General features: G+C 47.1%; 1 protein-coding gene across 1 annotated transcript in view; it reads left to right on the forward strand.

Moving 5' to 3' along the window:
- The window catches only part of LOC138468389 (NACHT, LRR and PYD domains-containing protein 3-like), a 350,409-nt gene that overhangs the window by 116,825 nt on the left and 207,412 nt on the right, over positions 1-26,172 (forward strand). Inside the window, exons 5-6 of the mRNA XM_069608929.1 lie at positions 19,259-19,429; positions 20,683-20,853. Of these exons, the coding sequence (XP_069465030.1) occupies positions 19,259-19,429; positions 20,683-20,853 (342 nt within the window). The remainder of the gene's footprint in view (positions 1-19,258; positions 19,430-20,682; positions 20,854-26,172) is intronic.

The raw sequence follows: 26,172 nt of genomic DNA on the forward strand, positions 1-26,172 counted from the left end.
TTGGTACAAGCCCGTACTACACAGTAAAGTGGTAGCGATGGCTGAGCAGCCAGGCTTATCTCAAGAGTTTAAGTGAGCAGTAGAACAAGTTACACAAAGGACCAACAAATACAGTGATTAAAATATTTACTGACTCAAGGTTTCTTGGTAAAAGAATATACATGTATTTACTCATTCATTTAGAAAACATTACACTAGCATAAGCAGCTCATTATCACACACTAATACACCACAAAAATACAAACGCCAAGTAAATGAACAAGTTTAGCTCCAAAATGAAGTGGAAGCAAAATTGCACATCAGATATTTAATAAAGGAGGGAAAAGACAAGGTTATAAGAATAGACTGCCCAAATACATTCATAGGCATGGCAAAGGGTTCCAGTTAAATACAACCAGCAATTCTTCTCAGTAGGCCTGGGCCAAAGTCAATGGTTCAGAGTCTTTTGTATAGGATAGCACAGTTCTGGTATATAACGGTTACGTTTTTGCCACAGATTTTTAAAGGATTTGGTTAGGCGAAAAGTTTGACAAATGTTTAGGGAAGGGCAGGCCTTCATAGTTGAGCAAAGTTTCATGCACTTTTTCGATGGCCGAAAAGTTTTCCGGACCGCGTTTGCACAGTACCTTTTAAATGGAGAAAGCTGTATCTTTGGAAGTTGTTCCTGGCAGTCTGAGCAGATCTCGCTGTTCCTGAGCTTCAGTGGTGGGCACAAGAAGGAGGACGTCAGGAGGTTCCTACACTGCCCAGGGAAGAGGCCAAAAGCTGTAGCAAGACGTTAGTTTAAGGTGTGAGTGCCTTAAAGTCCACGAGCGGGTTTCCTTCCCTCTGGCTATCCGGTTTTCAACAGCACTCTGATGAAAATTCGACCAGAATAGGACGGTGTCCAGGTGGCTTGCGAGTTGGTTGTTCCCACCAAACTCAAGGGAAGAAGTTAACCTTGAAGGGCTTCTCAGTTGTCAGAGTTTCAGGCTATTCAGACCTGCAGCAGGGCTTCACCGGTCGTCCAGGAGTTGCAGCAGTCCTCTTCCTTCCTCTCTTCTTCGGTTCTTTCATTCCAGTGGTTGACTCTGCTTTCCAAGTCCCAGAGACCCACTTTTAAACAGTTTTCCCCCATTCATTCCAGCCTGGCTGTCACTCACGCAGCAGGGTGGCTGTCCTTGCCGGACAGCCAGCCGGCCAATCACGCCAAAATGCATTCAGGTTTCTTAGGAGACTAAGCACAGGGAGTTTCGGGCACCTCCCTCACATCCTGTCCACCCCAGACACCCTGGCTGCAGAGGAGGGCTTCAGCACTGAAGCCCGCCAAAGGCCAACGAACAAAGGGACCAAACCTGGTTTGTCGCGCAGAGACAAGCACAAGAAGGACTTTTCCTAAAAGAAATGGTGAAAAAAGATGACCAGAGTCTGTTTTTACAGATAGGTCTTGAAAAACATGGCTAAACCGATTTTTAGCTACCGTTGTTAGTGGTCGTGAAAAATCACGGTAGTTGATCTGAACCACTGCCACCGCCCATTTAAAATAGGAAAAGGTAACATTTTACTGTTACATGAGTGTTTTGACTCAGGGGAAGCTAAGCAACCCCTCCAGTACTGTATAGGAAGATAGTGTGTGCTGGGTCAGTACATTTAAAAAGACTAGTAAAGCCAATTTAACTTTACATGCCCTGGGAGACGGTAGTCAGTCCCAGAGAAGGTATTTAAACCTTGGGGAGTCGGAAAGACACCCCGGTGCCACTGCACTGAAGGTGCTGTGTGACACACAGATAAAGATGATGCCACTGGAGTTGTTTTAAAACTCCATAACCAAAGAACACAAAAGTAAAACACACACAAAATACATGGAGGAGTGGGAAAAAAGGCTCACACTCTTCCTAGGTAAAAAAAAAAAATCCTAGAAATCCAGCAAAGTTGCTCGGGCTCTCAACAGGTACAGGGAAATGAGCACATGTTGAGAATCCTCCCTAACATGCACAGGTCCAAAGAGTTTATCAACTCCTGTAAATCTGTGAGGTACCGTTGTATAATGCTCTCACAATCCTGTATATAATGTGCTTCTTTCAAAACTATGGGAATTAACTAATTGTTGGCCATGTGCAGAGACAAGTATCCCCTGATAAATTGGAGATGCTGGGGACATATATTTCGTTATATAATTTCACAATAGTTGTATATACGGCTCCAGTCTCCATTTCCATAGTTGTATACATAATGGAAGTGTGTTCACATAGAGTGGGGCATTTCTCACTTACATTTTGCTTTGTTGAATTAAATTGCATGGAAAGCTTCAGCCTCTGGGGTGTCTCGGGCCACTTTCTGGTTATGGCGATGAAATTGGGAAGGCACTAGGTCTCCAGTTCATCTGATTCTCTACAGACCCATAGGATCAGGTTGGAAAATAGAGCCCATCTCAATTTTGTGTGGAGTTAGAGTTTTTATAAGCGAGTGGTCCCACTAAGCAACCCCTCCAGCACTCTATAGGAAGATAGTGTGTGCTGGGTCAGTACATTTAAAAAGACTAGTAAAGCCAATTTAACTTTACATGCCCTGGGAGACGGTAGTCAGTCCCAGAGAAGGTATTTAAACCTTGGGGAGTCGGAAAGACACCCCGGCACCCCGGTGCCACTGCACTGAAGGTGCTGTGTGACACACAGAAAAAGATGATGCCACTGGAGTTGTTTTAAAACTCCATAACCAAAGAACACAAAAGTAAAACACACACAAAATACATGGAGGAGTGGGAAAAAAGGCTCACACTCTTCCTAGGTAAAAAAAAAAAAAGAAATCCTAGAGATCCAGCAAAGTTGCTCGGGCTCTCAACAGGTACAGGGAAATGAGCACATGTTGAGAATCCTCCCTAACATGCACAGGTCCAGAGAGTTTATCAACTCCTGTAAATCTGTGAGGTACCGTTGTATAATGCTCTCACAATCCCGTATATAATGTGCTTCTTTCAAAACTATGGGAATTAACTAATTGTTGGCCATGTGCAGAGAGAAGTATCCCCTGATAAATTGGAGATGCTGGGGACATATATTTCGTTATATAATTTCACAATAGTTGTATATACGGCTCCAGTCCCCATTTTCATAGTTGTATACATAATGGAAGTGTGTTCACATAGAGTGGGGCATTTCTCACTTACATTTTGCTTTGTTGAATTAAATTGCATGGAAAGCATCAGCCTCTGGGGTGTCTCGGGCCACTTTCTGGTTATGGCGATGAAATTGGGAAGGCACTAGGTCTCCAGTTCATCTGATTCTCTACAGACCCATAGGATCAGGCTAGAAAATAGAGCCCATCTCAATTTTATGTGGAGTTAGAGTTTTTATAAGCGAGTGGTCCCACCCACCATAGCATCACCTGAGAATACATTCTGGATTGTGCGGTACCTGTGATGGACCTTGATGGTCAGACAGGCACCCATCTGTCAATACATGGCAGCCTTACAGATTAGCTACAAAAAACAAGGCCATGCTGTCACCTGAATTTCATGTATTTCAAGTGATTTCTGAGGGTTACAAATCAGTGTCTATTGTCTTTGGTAAAAACAGCTGCTCTGCTTTCATTGGTCCATGGATGTATGTGAAATCCTAATGGGGTGTGAAGACTCTTGTTTTACAAAGAGCTTAACTCATGGTTATTTCTGCATGAGCACAAGGTTTCAAGTGAAGTAGAGTTCACAGAATGTCAAGGCTATGTTTAAAAGGGATATTTGAACCATTTTTGTTTGTAATAGCCATTAAACAATAGGTTGTTGCATAAACAAATATGGGGAGATTTATAATACATTTTCTGATCTGCAGTTCCTTTTGATATCTCTTCCTTTATAATGGCATCGAATTAGCAAGAGGCGTTCCAGTTTGTATATTTAATGACACACACTTTATCTCCTTACTTCAGTGCATCCCAAAGCATGCAGTATTGTACTTTTAGCTTACTGTTTTGTGGAATAGATACAAATGTCAATATCTTTGCATTTGATGTGTTCCTTAATGTCCCCGTCAGCACAAAATATGGCTGGGGTCCTTGAATTCATTCTACTCCAATGAAAGCCAAGTATGGCCAATCTAGCTTCCCACTGTGGCCATTCTTTCCCTCTTGTTTCATGCCCTGGAGATTACAAAAGTAGCCCACAATATGACTTTAGAAGCTGAAGGGAACACATCACGGTCACAGAAGCAAGCCCCTATAGACTTTCCATCAGCTGTCCAATGCCCCCTGCAACCAGGGACTCTCCCAGCTGGAATAGAAGTACTCTCTATGGGTAGTTATCTGAGTGGTTGTGCCTGTCCAATGCCCCCTGCAACCAGGGACTCTCCCAGCTGGAATAGAAGTATTCTCTATGGGTAGTTAGCGGAGCAGTTGTGCCTGTCCAATGCCCCCTGCGACCAGAGACTCTCCCAGCTGGAATAGAAGTTCTCTATTGTGCAGGAGTTGGTGGATAAAACAAATCTTCAGACTTGCATGTGCAGTGTCATCATTAAAATGCTTTGGTGACAAGACTGGTCCAGCCCCAGGTCCACTAATTCGAAAGTGATACAATCAGGACCACTTAAAAAATCACCTGGTGTTCACCACTATGAATCCATTGGAAGAAGGAAATAACTAGGGTGCACCAGGGGGGCTGGATCGCCATTTCTGCAAAGCAGACAATGCACCCAACTACTGCATTGCAAAATTCCACTGAGAAAAGGTAATGATGTACCATTATTGCACCACAGGGCATTCTGCTTTACCAGTGTCTGGTCCCTGTTACTGCCTGCATGGGTGAGGGGGGGTGTTAGGTAAGCCAACACCCTGTCCCCCGTGACTGCTCACATACAAATCATTCATGAGGAAGGCCACCGTGAGTCCTAGACTTCCCCAATATAAGGTGCTCGCAAACTGACATACCACAAGCACATTCCAGTGTGTGAGCTGTTCCTTTGATCAGTAAGTGTGCCTGCATGGGTGACGGTGGCACCAACAACCCTGTCAGCCTTGAGCACAATGAACTGTTATTAAGGGCCTGTGTGCACAGTTCCTAGGAGCTCTCCATTGCCAGCGCCTCACAACTTCTTGTGGCTCAGGTGACTGATGGCAACTGGATTATGCGTTGTTCTAAAATACTTGTTTGTCAGCGGTTCACTAGGGTACTCTAAATGCACGTGGCTGGGGGGTAGCTCTCTGTGGCTTTCCGTGCAGAACATAATGCAAGGGCACCACTGGAAATTAAATGAAATATACCAGCAAAAAGATAGAGAGGAATAGGCTGCACTCTGGCTACCACTAGAACACATATCTGATCAAGGAAGGGTTTCCATGACCAGCAATCAGGAAGCAACCAGGACTGTCTGGCAACAACTTTAAACATTTAATACACAATCAAACAGGCTGTAGCATATAAAGGCTTAGAATGACACAATCTCAAGTGTGTGGATGCTTGACACCATGCACTGCACTACTGTGATAATTGAACAGGGTATCATCCTTGTCGCACAATTGCTGCTAGTGCAATGTAGAACTTGTTTCGCCATGCCTATCCTGTTATTTATTACCAGTGGTGAACACACCCAAAGTACCGGCATAGATCAGCTCAATGAAGACGAAGGAAATGCCTATGAATGCCTTCACAAACAAGAAAGTGATTTGTGTGTATTGGCTGTGTTCTGAGAAGCAGGAATTGTGCAGGCACCTGCTCCTCTACTGCACAAAGGAAGATGGGAAGACTTTGAAGAGCTGGTGCAGACAATGGACACACAATCATTTCCTGCACAATGCAAGTGTGTTATGTAGCCCATCTGGGCTACTCACCGCAGAGTCAGGCCACGCAGTTTAGGTTTTCCACAAACATGCATTCTGCAGTAACATGGGATACGTGGTTCTCTAGGCCCCACAGGAGCAAGTGAGTGTCCATTCCCGAGCAACCACTTTCCACCTGCCTCAAGTGGAACCCTCCCAGAAGGGTCGCCAGGATCCACTGCTACTTGGTAGGCATGGTAGGAACATAACCAGAGTGGTAGGATCCATGCCGACGTCCATGTAAAGTCTCATATTGGAAGGCCCCACATTATGCACAAGGGCACAAATATTGAGAGTGAATGGTATTGACAACTATGTTAAAACCCTGAGATCAACAGCTTCTGCATGCAGTTCCGGCACGTTCCTCAATGAGATGATCAGAGATCAACGTTTTATACAGACAAGCAATTCACAGGTAAGAGAGCTTGGATAAAGCAATAGCATTGGCCAAGGTGATTGAAAGGTCCAAGAAAGCCATTGGCCCTCATTACGACCCTTGCGGAGATCCATGGTGCAATTTGCACCATGGACCATGGCGCAGAGCTGCCAACTCCGCCCTGGGGGTTGGCGGACTTACCGCCCCATTCCGACCTTGGCGGGGCGGTTAGTCCCCAATCCCCATTTACCCTTCCCCATTCCCATTTTTGCCCCATAGGGTATAATGGGAGTGGGGAAGGCGTTAATTACGCCACCGTAGATTACGGTGGCGTAATTAACAAGAGGACCCGTAGCGCCATGGATTTTTCCGCCCGGAAAATCCGGGCGTAAAAATCACCATGGCGCTACGGAAAGTCGTAATCTGGCGGAGAGGTACGCCATGCATTACGCTGGCGTAAACCCCTCTCCGCCAGGGTCGTAATGAGGGCCATTGTGTCAGAGGAAATAGGGGAACCAACACTGGTGTGTGCCAAGTGATATAAATCCCACGGATACAAATAGTTCCCTGAACAGCAGCGGCACGTGCTGTTAGAAATATGGAGATCATCTTACGCCACCCAGGGACATTATGCATGGAATGTGACTGCAGTCCCTTATGCATGGAATGTGAGTGCAGTCCCTTATGCATGGAATGTGAGTGCAGTCCCTTCTATGAGGATCTTGACTCGCTTCTTTCTCTTGTTTCTCCTCTGGCCTCTTCCTTTATTGGTGCCGGTGATTTCAACATCCATCTATGTTACGTAGACTCTTCTGCCTATCCTCTAATGTTTCTTACTTTACTCTACAATCTTAATCCTACTCCTTCCATCCCCCCCTCACTGAAAAGACCGGTCCTTGATCACATTTCTTAACCTTCATCTTTCTTTTGACATGAAGAGTAGACCAGCGCCGCCGCCAACGTGCAACAGTCCGGGAGGATGTGAAAAGGAAGCAAATATGGATGTTAAGTCTGCTGGTGTAGCCGTGTCGAAGGGTGAAAGCCAAGTTTCAGTAATGGCTAAGAAGTCAAGATGAAGAGAAAGAAACAAGTAAAAAACGAGCTCACTTTTTGAGACAATAGATTGTTTTCTCACTTTGTTAAGCATTTACCCAATGTTCTGCAAGGGTTGACAATCTCAACGATATTGGCATTAACTCCCCTAAGATCAATGTAACTTTTCCAGGTCGTCATATAACCAGTGAGGACCTTTCCTGACCTCATGTCTAACTGTGACTGCACCTTCATTGAGTTTCACTTCTTTCTAGAACCCTTTTCATTTTCAAAGTCATATTTGAAGGCTTCAACAAATTCTTTGTCTAAACTCTGATTCCATCTCCTTCCGATCAATTACTAATGCTTTTTTGATTACCCCTATCTTCAGCATCTTCTCAAAGTGAGCATGGTGCTGCCAGTTAAAATAGGTGGTCCCTTGCTTAGATCGCTCTGTCCTTGTGTATCATCTCTCCTCTGAACCAACCACATCATGTTTATCTTATGTCCCAAGCATGCAACAGGTGCACATTATGTGGTGTTCAACTGTCCCCACCATACTTGCCAAATCTTATAAGAACATGTCTGAGGATGTTATGTAATTAACATAATCAGAGTGAGCTATGAGTTCCAGATGAACTGGCGTAACTTTCAAGTTTCTGATCAGTCTTTTGAGGTCATTAATCCACCATCAGGACATTCTTTATTGTACTAGCTTCTAAAATAGACAAGTCAGACAACAGATTCGTCTTTGCATTGATCTTAGGGGAGTTAATGCCAATATCGTTGAGATTGTCAACCCTTGCTGAACATTGGGTAAATGCTTAACAAAGTGAGAAAAATGGGAGTCTAATCAATCTAAAAACATTTTTGTTTCCACTGGTCTGGTCCCGTTGGACACAATTCAGGTTCTTGACATCCCATCTGTTGATCACTTTTTGGTATCTTCTTTATTCCTTTTTGTTTTCTCCAATCCTAACCCTTCTTCTTCTCTTACCGTTCATCTTTCTTTCGATGTGATCTCTGCAATTCAGATATTTCTACTTTTACTAATACTATTTCTTCTACACTCTCTGGTTTTTTGTTGCAGTCTTGTCCTACAGTATTTTTATTATTATTACTTCCACTCTAATGCTTCTTGCTCCCTTATGTTGATTTACTCCTAGAGGCAGACCATCTCATTCTTGGTTTTCTTCAACATTAGAAGCCCTTAGGACCCAACTGTGCAAGACCGAACATCGTTAGGTCAAGCATCACTCTACTTCTTATTATGAAATCTACTCTGCCTGCTTAAATCTTTTGCTTCTTCTCTACATTAGGCGAAAGCTAGTTGTTTTCAATCTTGTATTCAATCACAGGCCAATTCCCCCAAACTGCTTTTTTCTGGTGTTACTAATTTTTGCCCTTCCATCCCCTGACTCTTCCACTTCTTCGGCTCTTTCTGCTGAAGATTTGGCAGAATTGTTCTTGTCAAAAATTGAAATAATTTGACTCTGTTAACAAAACCAGACTTGCCCAACCACGGATTTTACCATTTCTTCTGCCTCTCTCTCTTCCTTTGTTGTAATCTCTGAGGGTGAGGTTATTTTCATCATCTCGCATAAACATCGCACTTCTGCCTCTTCTGATCCATTACCAGCCGCTCAGGTAAAATCTGTGTTTCCCTCACTAGCTTCTATTCTAACTACCCTGTTTAATCTTTCTCTATTCTCTGGGGTCTGCCCTTCTATATTCAAAGTTGTAACTGTTATCCCCTCACTCAAGAAACCCACCTTCTAACATGGTAAACGACCAGCCTATCTCGCCCATTTCATTCGTGAAAGGTTGGTCCACTCTCCACTTTTTGCTTTATCTTAACACTCACAACCTTCTTCCTCCTCAACAATCTGGCTTCTGCTTGTGTTTCCCGACGGAAACGACTCTTCTTTCTGTTTCTGATTCTATTTTTCACGCTCGCCATCTCAAGCTATCCTTAATTCTGATTTTATTACATTTGAGTGCATCCTTTGACATGGTCGATCACCCAGCTTTGTTTTCTACTCTTTCTCTCTTGGGTTTCTCAGGTTCTGTTCTTCGCTGATTTTATTCTCATCTTTCTAATCGTTCTTTCACAGTCTCCTGGAAAGGCTCTTCTTCTCATTCTTTCTTCTCCCCTTATGGTGTCCCAAAGGGCTTCGTCCTTGTGCCTCTTCTTTTCACCAACTATACAACCTCTTTAGCTCCACTAATCACTCGTTTTTCAGGTTTCCAAGTTCATCTCTATGCAGACGACGCTCAAATCCTAAAGTGTCCTTCATTTACTGGCTCTATTCATCATCGCTTGTCTATCTGCAATAAAGTCTTGGATGACCTCTCGTTTTCTCTGCTTTCATCCCAACCAGACTGACATTATTTTCTTCTCTGCTTCTCCCAAAAATGTTCCTCCACCATTCATATCTCTTTCACCACTTCATCTTTCTCCTGCAAATCAAGCTCCTAATTTAGGGATTATTCTTGATTCATAACTTTCTTTCTGGGCACAGATTGCTACCGTGGTTAAATCGTGTCGCTTTGACTTGTATAATATCCGGAAAATTCGACATCTTCTCACCCTTGCTGCTACAAAAATGTTACTCTGATATACAGTACTCTTGCGCCTACACTTTTGCTGCTCTCTCTATGTTGGGCTTCCTAAATATGTACTTCCCCCTCTACAATCTAGTCTACATTCTGCTGTTAAGACTCTTTATCGTCTTCCCGTTTCAGCTCACATTACTCTTTATCGTTCTCGTTTACAGCGGCTCCATAATCTGCATTTTTATGAATACCAGTTCCTTTGTCTTCTCTTAAATGTATCCATGCTTTTGCTCCTCCTTATCTTGCATCTCTCATATCTTTACATCAGCCCACTCGTAACCTTCAATGCAACCCTTTTCCCGTTGACTGTTTCTTGACCAATTTGTGCTTCCGCACACTTTTCTTCTTTCCAGCTGCATGCACCCAAGCTTAGGAACTCACTACCATTGGAGATTTGTTCTTGATCTTCTCTTGTTCTTTTTTCAGGTTTTTGCTAATACTGTAGGATGAGAACAGATGTGCCTGTTCTCATCCTACATGTGCCTGTTCTCACAGAACAGATGTGCCTGTTCACACACACAGAGCCTGTGTGTGTGGCTCGCTGCTATACTGTTGTTTCTTTGACCACTCTCCTTTTGTGCACACTGATTTCATCCAACAGTCGTCAGCAGTTAAATTAATTATTCTCCATAGTTTTCATGAATACTTTTATTGGACAAAATTTAAACAGAAATCATCGGACCCACAAATTAGTACTAAAAAGATGAACGCATGCGCTTTAACTAAAATGTCAACGCCCAACATCAGAAAATCTTTTGCATGCACCTAACAAGGGGGTGGGAGAAGGCATTCTTTATTGGATGGGCATTTGTAGCCCAGAAGTGTGCCAATTGTATCAGGGACTGCGTACAGGGATGGTCCAACTTGAATATAAACAGGATCTTCCCCAAAGAAATTAAAATATAGCATTTGCCTCCATCCACAAATGCGTCTTGCATCGACTATCCCAGTGTCAGGATGAGAGGTCAAGCTTTCAAGCCCCAGCCACTGTTCCAAAGTCTGAGAGGAGTTACCTCACTCCTCCTTCCAGTATGTGGCAAAACCTCCTTCTTCACTCTCTTCATCCGAAGAGTATTGTCCTCTGTCTCCTCACTCTCGCCTACCCCCTTCAGCTGCGCAGGTATACTTTCTCCCCAGCCCCTAATTCCGCTTCCTGGATCCCGTCTACATTTTGTTTCGGTTTCTGAGGGGCATTTTGGGAAATGTATTTTTCCATTACTGGTTTGCCTAGGCACCCAGCTCCCTGAGTCTCCTGGGTCATGGCCTCTAGATGAAGGTACTGGCAAGGGACTTTGCCACATGGATAGCAGAGAGTCAGCTGAGGCTGACCAAGAATCCCATGGTGGGCACGGCATAAATGGCCATGAAGGAGAGGCCTGGAGAGCTTCAGAATGCAGGCAAGATGGAGCAACTGGAAACGTAGCGGCAGCCTGCAGCCGTAAGGGTACAGAATATTAGTGATTCAGACGTACAGGACTCGAAGCGCTTGGAGATGGTCACATCTCGCGTCTCTGGAAGTGTTGGGGCTACAAGGCATGGTGCAGCAAAAGATGTCGGGAATAGAAGAGGGGCGGAATGGCAGCAGGGAGTTTGGAGAGGCCTGGAGTTATATCCCGAGGGATATGGAAATTGGGACCAGACGAGAGGTATTGCAGGGGGATATTGGTGTTATAGGAGCTGGAGGAGGTTGGAGTCTTGCACTGGGGGTGGGATGGTTGAGGAGTCTTGGGGCTGTCCCCCCAATACCAGCAGCTTTATGACATATCGGGGTGCATCACTGTTCATGTTATAGGAGCTGGTGACGAGGGGTCTCTGGCTTGTAGGACTGGGACGTCCCCTCACTTTTTGGGTGAGAAGGGGCTTTTTGGCTGTTATCCCAATGAGTAATGCAATGTGGGATCAGTGGTAGAGTGGACGAATGAGGGAGCATCATGAAATCAGGTGAGGAGTATTCTGCAGATAATTAGCTAGACAAGGTCAGCAATGCAACCTTCTAGGAATGGCTAAAGAGCGCTGCAAATAAAACAGATGGCAGGTTGAGTTATCACAATAAAAAAAAGAGTAGAACAGACTGGGCCCAAACAGAAGGTGGTCAGTGAAACCATGTAGAACCATCTCAGCCTCCATAGTTTTCTTTTTTTTTAAACATGTTTCTTTTTGATCGACACACCAGAGAAAAGTACATTACAACATATTCTTTCATGACACTCTGTGCAGCTCATTGATCATCTCCTCCCCCATCAACCCCATTCCCGTCCCCCCTTAGTTAACGTCCAAATCTTGCTCTTCTGTCCGTTGTATCATCTCCGTGCTCCTTGTCGTTGGAGCGTTTGTTACCGCTCGTGGCTTAAAAGTTAGTGCTGGATAGCTCTTTTCATAGTCTATTACAGGGGACCAGATGTTCGTGAAGCAGTGAAGGAGGCCTCTGTTTGCCGCTGTGATCTTTTCTGCGACAAAGATGTCCCAAAGTTTCAGCCACCATAGGATCATCAGGGGTCCCTCCGGCGATTTCCAGGTTCGTGCCACTGTGATTTTAGCGGCCAGGAGGAGGTGAGTAAGGAGGGTGGCAGTTCTACCCGACCTTGGGTATATGCCTGGAAGCGGGACTCCTAGTAGGATTGATTCTGGCTCCAAGGGCAGCTTTATCCCAGTTATGTCTGCTATGGTGGCGATGCATTGGGCCCAGAAGTTTGCCACCACTGGGCAGGACCACCACATATGGATGAACGATCCCCGTAGGCCGCATCAACGCCAGCATCGAGGGTCCAAGGCTGGGTTGATACGGTATAGTCTAAGTGGCGGGTAGTACCATCTTAGAAGTAGTTTATGGGCACACTCCCGATTAGTGATGCAGAAGGAGGAGGCCCACGTGCAAGACCAAATATCTGACCAGTCCTGGTCTTCTATTGGGTGTCCTAGGTCTGTTTCCCATTGGTTCATGTAGGTTGCTCTAGCGACCAGGAGATTTGTCTACAACAGCTTGTACATTGTTGAGATTCGCCCTCGGTGTGGGGGATCTGCGATTGTCAGCTCTGTAGGGTCTAGATCTCGGGTCGCTGCCTCGCGTGTTGTTGGATGGGAACACCAATGCCGCAGTTGCACGTATGTGAATCTGTCTGTTTCCGCCAGGTCAAAGGTGTTTTTGCATTGTTCAAAGGTGAGTGGCTGATTCCTCTCAAAGAGCTGGCTTAGGGAGCTGAGGCCGCCGGCGATCCAATTCTTACAGTTCGCTAGGTGGGTTCCTGGGGAGAACGCTGGGTTATGAAATACCGGGGAAGCTGGGCATAGGCCTCTAGGGATTCCCCTCTGTTTACAAGTCCATTCCCAAGCTTTTACAGTCTGCCTAGTGGAAGAGAGGATGTTCGGCCAAGTTCTTCGGAGGACAGGGGAAAGGTGCAGGAGAAAGCGGAGAGGGAGGGGTAAGCGGGATTGTTCAATCTCAACCCATCTAGGTCTGTTCGAAGTTATCGTCCAGCCCACCGTGTGAGCCAGCTGGGCTGCGATCTGGTATTTCTGGAGGTCTGGGACTCCTAGGCCTCCCAAGTTCAGATTGCTCGGCATCGTCTTGAGTGGGATCCTTGACTTTTTACCTTTCCAGATGAAGCGTAGTACCTTCCTTTGGAGGCGCAATAGTGGGGACCGGGGATCAAAACTGGGATGGCCGAACAGGTGTAAAGCAGGCGTGGAAGGAGGTTCATTTTACATGCCGTTATGTGGCCCAGTACTGAGATCTCCGTCGAGAGCCAGCGAGTGAGGTCCTCCTCCAAGGTCTTGAACAGTGGTTGAAAGTTCGCTTGGAAGGTATCCTCCGGTCGGGCTGTGATCTGTACTCCTAGGTAGGGGATGGACTTTTCGCTGAGCTGGATCGGGCAGAGGGCTTCAAAAGAATCCTTATCTTCCTGCTCCAGTCTCACCCCCAGGGCCGATGATTTTGCGAAGTTTATCGCAAATCCTGAAACTTTACCAAAGCGATGAATTTCTGCCAGGGAGGACCTCAGCGATTGGGTGGTGTCCGATATGGTTAATAACACATCATCTGCATATAGTGCTATTTTATGTTGAGTGGGGCCTACTTGGAGGCCTTTGATTCTGGGGTTCAGTCGGATCCTTTGGGCTAATGGCTCCATAACCAGGGCGAAGAGCAGGGGAGACAAGGGGCATCCTTGTCTGGTGCCGCATGATAAGGGGATCAGGTTGGATAGGAAGCTGTTAATGCGGAGCAAGGTCTTCGGTGATTGGTAGTTCGCTAGGATGAGTTGCTGCAATGTGAGTCCAAAGTGAAAGGACTCTAGGGTGAATCGGAGGAAAGACCAATCTACTTTGTCAAAGGCTTTAGTCGCATCTAAAGCTAGCACAGCCAATTCACGTGCATCTCGTTGAGTGACTTCGACCAGGTTTAGGACCCTGCAGACGTTGTCTGCAGCGGATCTATTCAGTATGAATCCCGTCTGGTCTGGGTCGATGATGTCCGGGAGCACTCTCGCTAATCGGTTGGCCAAGACCTTTGAGTAAATGTTAGCGTCCAGGTTTAGTAGAGAGATGGGTCTATACGCTGTGATGTCTCTAGGGTCTTTTCCCGGCTTCAGGGTGACAACTGTGATCGATTCCTGCATGGATGAGGTGATGGACCCCGAGGTAGCGAAGGAGTTCAAGAGCGATGTGAGGGGGGTCACCAGCTGCGAGCGAAAGACTTTGTAAAAGCGGGTCGAGAATCCGTCTGGACCCGGGGCCCTTGGTTTGAGACTTTTGCTGACTTTGTCGACCTCTTCGCTCGTGATCGGGGTCTCCAGCTCGTCTCGCACCGTAGGGGCGATCCGGGGAAGCGCTGCATCTCGCAGGTACGAGAGCTGCTCTTCAGGTGATCTCGGGGAGGATCTCATCGTGTCTGTGAGGTGAGTGACTGCGATGTGTTGCTTGTCTCCCTCTGCGAACTGGACTCTGCCCTGGGAATCGCAGAGGCCTAGGATGGAATTTCTCTTTCTGGTCTTTGCCAGTTTTTCCACCAGAAATGTGTTGGCCTTGTTCCCTTTAGCGTAGTAGCTCTGCTTAGTTCTGGCAAGAATCTGAGCTGTGTCTTCAGCGTAATGTTCTTCTAGCTTCTTTCGAGCTATCTGCAGGGCTCAATGGGTTCTGGGCGTCCAGTTTTTTGCTTTACATATAGCTTCTGCTCTCTCTACGTCCTCCTGTAAGATCTGGCGAGTCTGGCGCTTCTTTTTGTGGTAGGCCGCTCCTTGGGAGATTAGGACCCCTCTCACAATCGCTTTCATTGCGTCACACATGTTGGCCGGTGAGGTGTCCTCGCTCTTATTTTCTTTGAAGTAGTCTTTGATGGCTTTCGCTACCACATCCCTTAATGACATGTCATTCAAGATCGGGTCGTATAGGGACCACTTGCGTTTTGGGAGCGGGTCAGGGTTATGTGCTTTCAATGTTAGCATGACCGGGGCATGATCCGATAAGATTCTGGGACCTATGGACACCTCATCGGTGTAAGCCAGGACTTGGGGGGAAGCCAGCAGCAGGTCGATGCAAGAGTAAGTTCTGTGTACATAAGAATAGAATTAGTAGTCGCGGACCTCTGGGTGTAAGACTCCATGTGTCGACCACATCTAAGGTGCGGAAAAGTTTAAGTACAGCTGTTGCCACACTGAAGTCTTTACGAGCAGGGGGGTGAGATTTATCTTTGATTGTGTCAGGGGCTCCGTTGAAGTCTCCCCCTATTATCGTTTGACCCTCCACGAATGGCCGGAGGGCATGTTCCAGAGCTGAGTAAAACTCTTCCTGTTTATCATTCGGGGCGTAGATCGAGATAAGGAAGTATAGCTGGCCGTAGATCCGACATTTAATTGCTACGAAGCGGCCATCTGGGCAAAGCAAAGTGTCTAGAATTTGTGGCCTAAGTGTCTTAGCGATGAGTAAAGCTGCTCCACCTTTTTTGGTGCCGTACAATGCCAGGAATTGTAACGGGAATTGTCTGTCGTGGAGCCTAGTGAAATCTGCCGGAATCAGGTGAGTTTCTTGAAGGAATACGACTGAGGCCTCTTTGTTCTGTAGACGCCGTAGCATAGATTTCCTCTTCTGCGGCCCGTTTAAGCCTCTGACGTTCAGGGTTAGGAACTTCACTTTCAGGTGTGGTTGAGGGTCATCGTGGGCTTTCCTCGACGGCTGGGGTGGGCTCTGTGGGGGAGAGTCATGAGTTTCAGGCATCATCCAAGAGCTTGGTGACGATGCGGTTCTCTGGTGGTCTTGTTTTATCACCTCTCCAACGGGAGGGCAAACTGAACCGGGAGGGTGAACATGGATGTGTGTGGGGGGCCGGGGTTTTCTGTGCGGCCTTCTCCACGGCCAACAGGGCCAAAACTGATTTCCAGGGCCGGGGTAGAACCATTGGACTTGGTTCGCCTCCAAGGGTGAGTTGGTGACATACTCCTCGGAGTGGGGTGTGGGCTGCTCGGGGCCCGCGGCATAGTTATGTTCCGCTTTAGTTTCGGGATCGGCTAGATCACGATAGAGGGATATGACTGGATCATCGTATCCTCCGGCGTCTCTGTGCTTTAGACCAGGATTGTTGTTGCTGTCTTTGGGGTGATTGGTCCGGTTCTTCTGGCGGGAGAAGAGGACTGGAGGAGAGCGAGGCCTCCGGGGAGTTTGGATGCATGATGGATTTCACATCCTCAATATGGCTGATTTTGCACAGGGTTCCCTGGTATGTGAATTGGAGAGTGGAAGGGAACAGCCATCGGTAGCGGATCTGCTGGCTTTGGAGGAACAGGGTCAAGGGCTTAAGGGCTCTTCTTTTCTGAAGGGTCATCAGGGAGAGATCCTGGAATATCTGAAGTGGGGTACCCATGAATGACAGCTCGTCCTTGGTGCGGCTTATCGCCGAGATGGCCTCTTTGGTGGCGTAGAAATGGACTCTAGTGATTACATCCGGGGGGCCATCTGAGTCTACTCCTTGCCTCGGGTGCATTCTGTGGGTTCGGTCCAGGACGAGTTGAGCTTTGTCCGTGAGCGGGAGAAGGGCCTGGAAAAAATTGCTTATATATTCTGGTAGTTCTCTGTCTTGGACAGACGACGGGACCCCTCGGATGCGCAGGTTATTCCGTTGTGCCCTATTCTCCAGGTCCTCCTGCTTAAATTCGAGCACTTCGCTTCTAGTCTGGAGCGCTTGAATTTCGCATCGCATTTCTATTAGCGTTGCGTCATGGCTCTGGTTTAAGTCCTCGACTTCTCCTAGCCTCTGTTCGGCTTCTGTGAGTCGTTGGTCTGTCTGTTCTAGACGTGTGGTGAGCTCGGTCATGCAGGACCTAAACTCAGCTTTGTTGTCCCGCATAAAGGCCACAATGTCATCTTTGGTGGCCAGCTTAGCTTGTTCTTCCCGGGCCTTCTGTTGGGGGAAGGGCCGGCTTCTTTGCCTTATCCGGTGCTAGGAGCATGGTGGAAATGTCCGAGGACTTGGGTGTTTTAGCGGGCTTCGACATCTTGCCAGTACAATGACCCTGGGGTTTCTTTTCCGGATGGGTCGCAAAGGGTAGGGGACTGCCCGCCAGGGAGCTGATGTTTCAGGCTCTACACAGGGCTGAGATGTGGGATATCAGGGTGACGGTGGGCAGGGGCGCCCCAGGAATTCGCCAGGTGGCTGAGCCAGCGGAGGATCGAGCTTGAGGCTTCTATGGCCGCGTGTCCGGGTTCCTCTGTCATAGCTGGAATGGAGTTGGGGGAGCCGGAGTTCAGCTACTCATCAGGGACTCAAGTGATTCAACCCCGTTGGGCCGAGTTTAGAGCAATTAGGGAGTGCCCCGGGGGGCCGAGCGCTTCGCTCACTCCGCAGGGCCGATGCTTATGGGGGATGGGTTCACCTCTCTTTTGTCGCCGCTCACGAATGCCGCAGTTCTTCCAGTCCTCGATTCGGATCTCGCTCCGTCGCTACTCGCTAGTCAGCAACGGAGAGGGGAGCCCTTCGTTTTTACGGCTCCGTCCGCGTCAGTACCCTGGAAATCTTCGGAGCGAGCCGCCGGTGACGGGGCGAGGAATCTCTCCTCTCAGCTCCACCTCCTCAGCAGGTCCCGCCAGCCATCTTGAAAACGTTGCTGCCGGACTGAGAGCGTGGGGGAGTTCGATCCATTTCAGTGCTTAATCGGGGAATAATGGAGCCTTACTGCACATCGGCGAGTGCCCCAGCATATCAGCTTGCAATAGCTCGATCAGTCGATTCGATCTGTTCGCTAGGGGTTGATTAAATGCTAAATGCCGCGGGTCTCGGGCGGAGGCCCTCAGGGAAGCAGCCGCATCGCTGGCGCTCCAGGCCACGCCCCCTCAGCCTCCATTGTTGAATGTCAGCAGGTGCAATCTTTTCTGTGACTGGCATGTCCGGTGGTGCACTTTGCCTGCAACCACATCTTTCGTCTTCTATGTTGCCACACATATTTTGTGCTTGGACCACCTCTTGCGGTCTGGCCTCTTTTTGGGTATTTTATGACAGACACCCAGGGCATTGGCCATCTTCTTTCATCAAGAGGCCATTCTTTTCAGCCTTGGGCATTTTGTGGGCACTCAGTTCAAACAGTAGTTCCTTATGTTCCTCCATGAAGGAATGAAGGGAAGAAGGTCTTGAATCACTTGTTATTTTCTGTGGCACGTCCCCCAATTCTAGCGTTGGGAAATTTAGGGATCAAAATAAGGAGATGAGAAGAAGAGCGAAGAGAGCTAAGAGTATCTTGAGATAATATGCAGAGTCGAAGCATGGAAACAGAGATGACGACTAGGAAGAACCTTAGACAGAATAAGAAGCCACTGAAGGTTCATCAGAAGGTGAGTAGCATGTGAAAAACGAGAAAGATCATAAACCAAACAGGCGACGGAACTGTGGACAACCTGGAGACAATGGAGAAGAGTAGCAACCGGGATGGACGTGCTTTTTCATTTTCTCATTCATTTCACTGAGACGGGTCCTTTAACGGGCCATCTTGGTGAAATGTGCTCCCAGCAACTACAGTGTTACCAGGAGCATGTCCTACATTAGTGTCGGGAGCGCACTCTCGACACTAATGTATGCAAGGGGGCTGGACAGCACAATCTCAATCACTCAATCACAGCAATGAGCGCAGATGAAAGGAGTGCATTCTATGGGCTATTTTTGTTTGCCCTCATATCTGAGAATCTGGCCATATTCCTTTTACACTTCTGACCCACATCTGTATTGGTTTTATGGTTCTAGTCTCTTTCTACTGTCTTGGCAATGCTGTAAACCCTGCTGTGACGTAGTTGTGTGTTTACCTGTCGCGTGGTCGTCTTATATGCAAAGGGCATGACCTGTGGAGGGAGTGGCTAAAGATGCAGGTGGCAGGATGAGAACTGTCTAGATATGTGATTAGGCTGCAGATAATATGAAGCTGTGATGTCCCTTTGCAGGCTCTGCTCTATTTCTCTATCTCTTTCTTTCTCATGCAGGATGGAGCGCTGCTCTCTGGATGGTTCATGCGGTGCAGTTCTCGCCTCTTTTCTCAGAACAAACTCATCTCTCACAGAGTTTGACATAAGTGAAAATAAGCTGGGGGACTGTGGAATGAAGGAGCTGTGTCAAGGGCTGAAAAACCCAGTCCTCAAAATGCACACGCTGGGGTAAGACACGCACACACACATATGAAAGCACACACACACACACACACACACAAACACACTCATGCATGCACACACATACACACACAAACACACACATACACACATATTAAACACACACACACACACACTCATACACACACACTAAACACACGCACACAAACACACAAGCACGCATCCGCACAAAAACACAAACACACACACATACACACACATACTAGACACACAAACACACAAGCACACATATGCACACAAACACAAACACACACTCATGCACGCACACACACATACGCTCACAAACACACTCATACACACATACTAAACACACACGCACACAAACACACATGCACACAAACACACAAGCACACATACACACACAAACACACACTCATGCACGCGCACACACATGCACACACAAACACACAGATACACATACACACATAGTAAACAGACACGCACGCAAGAACACATACGCACACAAACACACACAAAGAGATAAAGGAAGATATAAAATGAGACAGAGAGGACAAGAGAGTCCAGACAGAGAGAGTGGGCTAGATTGGCATAGGTGCTGCTTTTACAACCTCTTGGAGACCATGTCTCCTCATCTTCTGGACCCTGCTGAACTATGTCTCCATTCAAAATGGCCACAGGTGACCTTCTTCCCTCAAAGATTCTACTAAGTGTCTGTAGAAATCTCCATAGGAGGTCAAAACCTTTCCTAAAATATTTTCTAACCTCACGCTGCTGGCAAACCTTGTTGGATTGATTTTCAATTTAAGTTTTGTACATTTGCCATTATAATGCAGCTAGCCCCTCAATAGTGAAAGGTGCCATTACACTGCATTACATATAGTGTCTAGAGGGACTTTGAAATAAGGAAACAAAGCAATCTGCCATAGACCCATATTGCCCACTGTGTGTTAAGGTCATTTGTGCCCACTGACTGACTGTGTTTCATGTATCCCTCCACAATGGAACATTTGTGTGACTTTCCATTGACTCACACTCAACACTGTAGCCCCCCCAGTCCCCATATCTCCAGTAGGAGGCGGCATTCAGTTAGCAGGATAGTCCTGCATATGGCTGTGGGTGATGATGTGGTGATAAAGATGCAAGTGGGAGGAGAAGTGCCACAGAAGGCGACTGAGTTCCAGAGGGGCTCAGACCCTGAATGGAAGAGAAATGAGGATAAACAGAAGCTGTGACATCCCTCTCCAGGCTCTGCTTTATTTCTCCATCGCTCTCTCCTGCAGGTTGAAGGGCTGCTCTCTGACTGGTTCATGCTGTGCAGATCTCGCCTCTGTTCTCAGAGCAAGCACGTCGCTGCGAGATCTCGACCTGAGTCAGAATCAGCTGGGGGACTCTGGAGTGAGGGAGCTGTGTGAAGGACTGAGAGAGCAGCGCTGCAAGATACAGAAACTGAAGTAAGGCGCTGCACACTTGTACCTTATTACGTCCTATAGCTGCTAAATTCAAAGAAGTCGTGTACTAGATGGGCAACAACTAATGTTAAAGGCCTAACTATTAGTTGTAATACCAGTGCTTTGTAAAAGGTGTTGCCATACAGGAGTACTCTGGTGAAGAGCTTTCCCTCGTCCCTCTGCCACCACAAGTTTTTGCCGCCAGCCTTAAAATACTGTCAATTTCACCCACTGCGTCTCTGTAAACAATATAATCCTGTTCTATACTTTACTGTCTGTGGAAGTTTTGCTCAGGAAGGTGCCATTAAGGACCTTACTTTATTAAAGCAAAATATGCGGTGTCCTTGCTAGCAGCAGTGTGACACCAGTGCGGCCCCTCTGACAGGGCCATACTATTCTACTTCTGTGCATGTGTCTTTGCCCGTTGGCACAGATCGCTCAAATAACACTCCAATTCCCAGAAACGGTTCAAGGATTTTTATTGTAATTATTGGCAGGGTGCTAAAGCTGTCCCCCTCTCTCTCTGATATAATCACCAAACCCTCCCTAACCCATGTATCCTTCCTCCCCAGGTCAGTATATACTGAAGGCATCTCCCTGCTGTCTGGGTTCTGTCTTATGCTTGGAAGGAAAACCTAAAGGCCAGTGCCTTACCTGTTTATACTCCTTCATCGACACCCTAGACCAGGGTTGTCCAACCCCAGGCCTCGAGGGCTGGGATCCTAATGGGTTTTTAGGATATCCCTCATTGATGTTCATGAGGAAAAATGTGCATACATTTAGGATCATTGTATGCAAATTTATCTCATGAATATTAATGAGGGGTATCCTGAAAACCCAACATGGATTCAGCCCTCGAGGCCTGGAGTTGGACAACCATGCCCTAGACTGACCCTACTCTATCAGTTTTGTTAGTCGACTAAAAGGGATCATAGGGCATGCCTTTCAGACACTCTGTGCGATTTGGTCTCCTACCCATCACCGCCATAAGCTCCTCTCCCTCTTTATGTCTGCTGTCCCCAAAGCACTACTCTCCTGCACCAACTCCCTCTACTTTCACTTCTCGTTTTCCCTGTGTCTTCCCCCTCTGCCCCTCCAATGTCTCTGACTCCTTGCACACCTTGCTTCCACCCTTTGATGTTACTACTCCCTCCTCCACACCACTCCTCCATACTAATACTCCCTCTTCCACACTATTACTCCCTCCTCCACACTGCTACTCCTTCCTCCACACTAATACTCCCTCTTCCACACTAATACTCCCTCTTCCACACTATTACTTCCTCCTCCACACTACTACTGCTTCTACACCTTCATCCCACCTCCTTCTCTCTCAGCCTCCGTTTACTGTCACAATCGCTTCCCACTTACCCTACACTTCCTCTAGCAATCTCACTCACTACGTATGCACGCACATTCACCAAACAATACCTCTTGCTCTACTTACGAATACTTCACCTTTTCCAAAAATCGACTTCATGCTCAAACATACCATCCTTCTCCGTGCCAGTCTCTAGGTCTGCCATCTCCTCCTCCTCTGATATCACTCGGACAACTCACAACTTCCTGTTTCCTGTGGGCTTCCTCTGCAAAGAGCCCCAATGAGGATATTACTTCTCATGTCAGGGATCCTTATCATAGCATCCCCCAAGTTAGGTGTAGTCTTTAATGGTGGAATATTCCCAAGTCCATGGTGTTCTAGGAGGTCTGTTGTGGCCTAGCTGTAGCCAGTGCCAATGCTGGTGAGTGCTGCATGCATATCCCACAGCCACGCAAGATCTGTGGTCTTGTCCCTGTTGCCCATCTCTCACTTTGCCTGTTCATGGATTGCGGCTATGGCACTCTCACTGCCGGTCTCTCCAGTGTGTCGAGTTCTGAACACTGCCTGTAGATTAAAGAGAAGAACCTGGCAAGCATGTGGTTTAGGAGGCATGGGGTGATACAAGCTGGCACTACACATGTAAAGACTGGCACTTGGGGAGGGGACAGGATTTGAGACCCCCTCAACTGCCATCATCCCCCTCTGTGGTAGGCCAGGCTTTGGCTTCCACTCTAGTAGGCCTCCCACCCCAGGCTGCAACGGGCTTCTATCCCCTTGTGACAGGGGCAGGTAACTGACCATGTCACACCTTGTTACTTCCAAAAACAGACACCTGGCTCTCCCTTTTTCCCTAAAATGATCATACAATTCTGCAAGTTTGCAAAAGGAGCCCTGCTAAATGGTCTTGCCCTTCTTTACAGTGGTTATGGTATTTACCCCAGTGGTATAGGGGCCATCATAACATGGGCTTAGATCAAGAGATAGTAACAAGCCTGATGATTGGTTCCTACGGTGCTTTTGCTTCTCCCCTAAGTGATTATTGGACAGATATCGAATAAACCAATTATTTAGACAGAACCCCAACGCGGGCACACCTTAGGCTGGCCCTTCGGTAGTTTGGTGCTACAAAGGTTATAGAGAAATCTGGCCTTCAGTGGGTCATTCTCAGGGAATAGAGCCTCCTGCAGAACTCTGGGAATACCCCAGCAGTGCTTACCTTAGCAGAATTGGATGACCTCCTTCATCACCAGGTACCAGGGTAGCCCTGATAGCTCCCTTACAGCCTTGCTTTATATTGGGGTTCGTACTTGATGTTCCGTGTGCACTTCTCTTGTCTCCCTCTTGCTCTGGAACTTGGGGGAGTGGGAGAATTCTGGGGGGACCTCGGGGTCAAGGTTCCAGATGGAGAGTTTTAGGAGCTGAGTTGTGGAAGATGCAGCTGGCTGCACTTCCCACGCCCTGTTTGGCTCCTCACTCTTGTACCCCGGGACTCAAGATGTCAGCTGGTTCTGTGAGTACCTCATGTCATGGTCCTCATCTACTAGGTAACACTTTGGTTTGCAGAGGTGTTTTATTAGTTACAGTGATCACCTTTTAGTTATATTATAGCCTAGCAGGAAGTAGTCTGGCAAACACTGTTTCATCTGGTTGAGGAAAGTATACCATTTCCATTTATTTCGTTGATTCCCACTCCCTGCCCTCATTTCTTTGACTCACATACTGAATAATATGTTTCCACAGCATGGTGCCCTTTGATGCAATATTATACCATTCATCTCAGTGAGATACATTGCAAACATATCTTTCATGTGTAGGGACTTACCTTTAAAAAAAGCCTACTTTAGACCCTTCGCCCCCTGCACATTTTCGGCCTTTTTCACTCCTCATGCTGCCCATGAAAGTCGTTGAGGCTATCCTTACGCCCCAGTTAAGGAACATTTCAGATGAAGCTTCCAATTTTAGATTCGTTTCAATCTGGTTTTAGAGCATCCATGGGCACTGAGTCTGTACTAGTGTCAGAAAAGTATAGGAGGAGGAAGGGAGGCACAAACTTGTCCATTTGGTACAGACAAAATGACACAAAGTTCAAATAATATTATTTTAGTATCTAGTACAGTAATTTCAGGTGCACACAGGAGAATATCTCAAGGCCACTTGAGATGGAACAGACTGAACAAAACAAGACCGTATGTTGCCACACAATAGCCCTATTGTGCGCTCCTAGGGGGAAAAATAGTCCCAAATGAAGGTAAGCGGTCTATGATCTGGGAAACCCGAAAAGCAGGGGGGCCCACATGTAGACCTATTTAATCTATAATGGTCAAAGATTCCATAGAGATAGGGTAAACACATTTAACATTGGTGGTTCATTGTAGACTATTAGGGAGTGTGAAATAAGGCAAAACCAGACTCACCCAGCTGCAAGGCGGACGCTACAACAGCAGGGACTGTGGATGGGGCGGTCATAGAGGCACTGTATTAATGAATGTAGATGAAAATGGAGGGAGAGACAGAGAGGCTCATAATATGCAAAGTATCACAAGGGTCAGAAGATATCCAGGTCTATACAAATGACATAAGGAAGTCTCTAGTTTGGAAAAAGGTAATGGTGACACGCGTGTGTAACTCGACATTACAGTCATAAACGAGACTGTGCGTCTATAGGGATAGGAGGAAAGGCGCAGATCAGAATCTGCTGGGGCCCCCTTGCCTACCGGATTGTGGAGGGTATGGAATAGTGCAAAAAGCACAGATTGGGTCCACGGAATGCCTGATTCCTTTAATTAAGTCAGTATGTATTATATAGCGGTGGTTACACCAACCACGACCTAGGCCAACAATGCAACAGACTCATCAGTCAAGATGCCCGTTGGATAGCATGTGTTATAATCTTAGGTCTGCCTCCATAGATATGTGGACATGATCCTAGTGTTGCTCTTGGGTCCAGTGGCTGCTCAGTCTTACTGGGCCAACCAGGATTTATGCCACCAATGTCACTCATCAGTCAAGATGTCCGTTGGGTAGCTTGTGTTATAAAATTAGGTCTGCCTCCATAGATATGTGGACATGATCCTAGTGTTGCTCTCGGGTCCAGTGCCCGCTCACAGTCTTACTGGGCCAACCAGGAGTTATGCCACCAATGTCACTCATCAGTCAAGATGCCCGTTGGGTAGCTTGTGTTACAAAATTAGGTCTGCCTCCATAGATATGTGGACATGATCCTAGTGTTGCTCTTGGGTCCAGTGCCCGCTCAGTCTTACTGGGCCAACCAGGATTTATGCCACCAATGTCACTCATCAGTCAAGATGCCCGTTGGGTAGCTGTAAATCTCACCTGGTATCCATGGGGACGTCACTCAGCCTGTTCTGACCTCTTACAACCTCAAACCCTTCCCTGGAGTCTACTCGACTGGAGACTGGGTCTGAAACACAGGATTGGTAGAGTTTAACTCCCTTCTTCCCCGGGGTCCAACCCTTCCCTTTGATCCACAGCTCACCTTGTTTTCTTGGAAAGTGTGCTCTCCGTCGTGCTTTCAGCGAAGGGGTGCGTTGATTGATGCAGGCTTGTTGCTGCCTAGTTACTTCACTGGCAAGAGTCAGACAGGTAAGTATAATGAGTCTTTTGAACAGTTCTCTAACTTCGTTCCTTTCCTTCCTTAGATGATGGTCTGCGTCCGTGGATGGTGACGTGCTGCTGAGATGAGTAGCGCTGAAGGTGAGTGAGAGCGATATGTGCGATGCGACCCTTTCGTATTTGTATTGAACTGAGTTCCTTTTCTGTGTCTTTTAGGTGCCGCGACGTTTTCAGTGTGGATGCCGGCTATGCAGAAGAAATGCGGTGAGTAAGCGCGGTATGCTGCGCCTCTAGATGTTTCCACGCTAACCTGGAGTGTCTTTTCCCTCTTGCAGATGAATGAGAAGTTCCGGAGACAGAGTTCCCCCAGAGCGGCTGGGATTCAGGTAAGCGTTTGAAGCTCGTACAGTCTTTAAAAATAAGCGAAG

This window comes from Ambystoma mexicanum, chromosome 4q, assembly GCF_040938575.1.
Source record: "Ambystoma mexicanum isolate Mex_15411 chromosome 4q, UKY_AmexF1_1, whole genome shotgun sequence".
Classification (NCBI taxonomy): Eukaryota; Metazoa; Chordata; class Amphibia; order Caudata; family Ambystomatidae; genus Ambystoma; species Ambystoma mexicanum.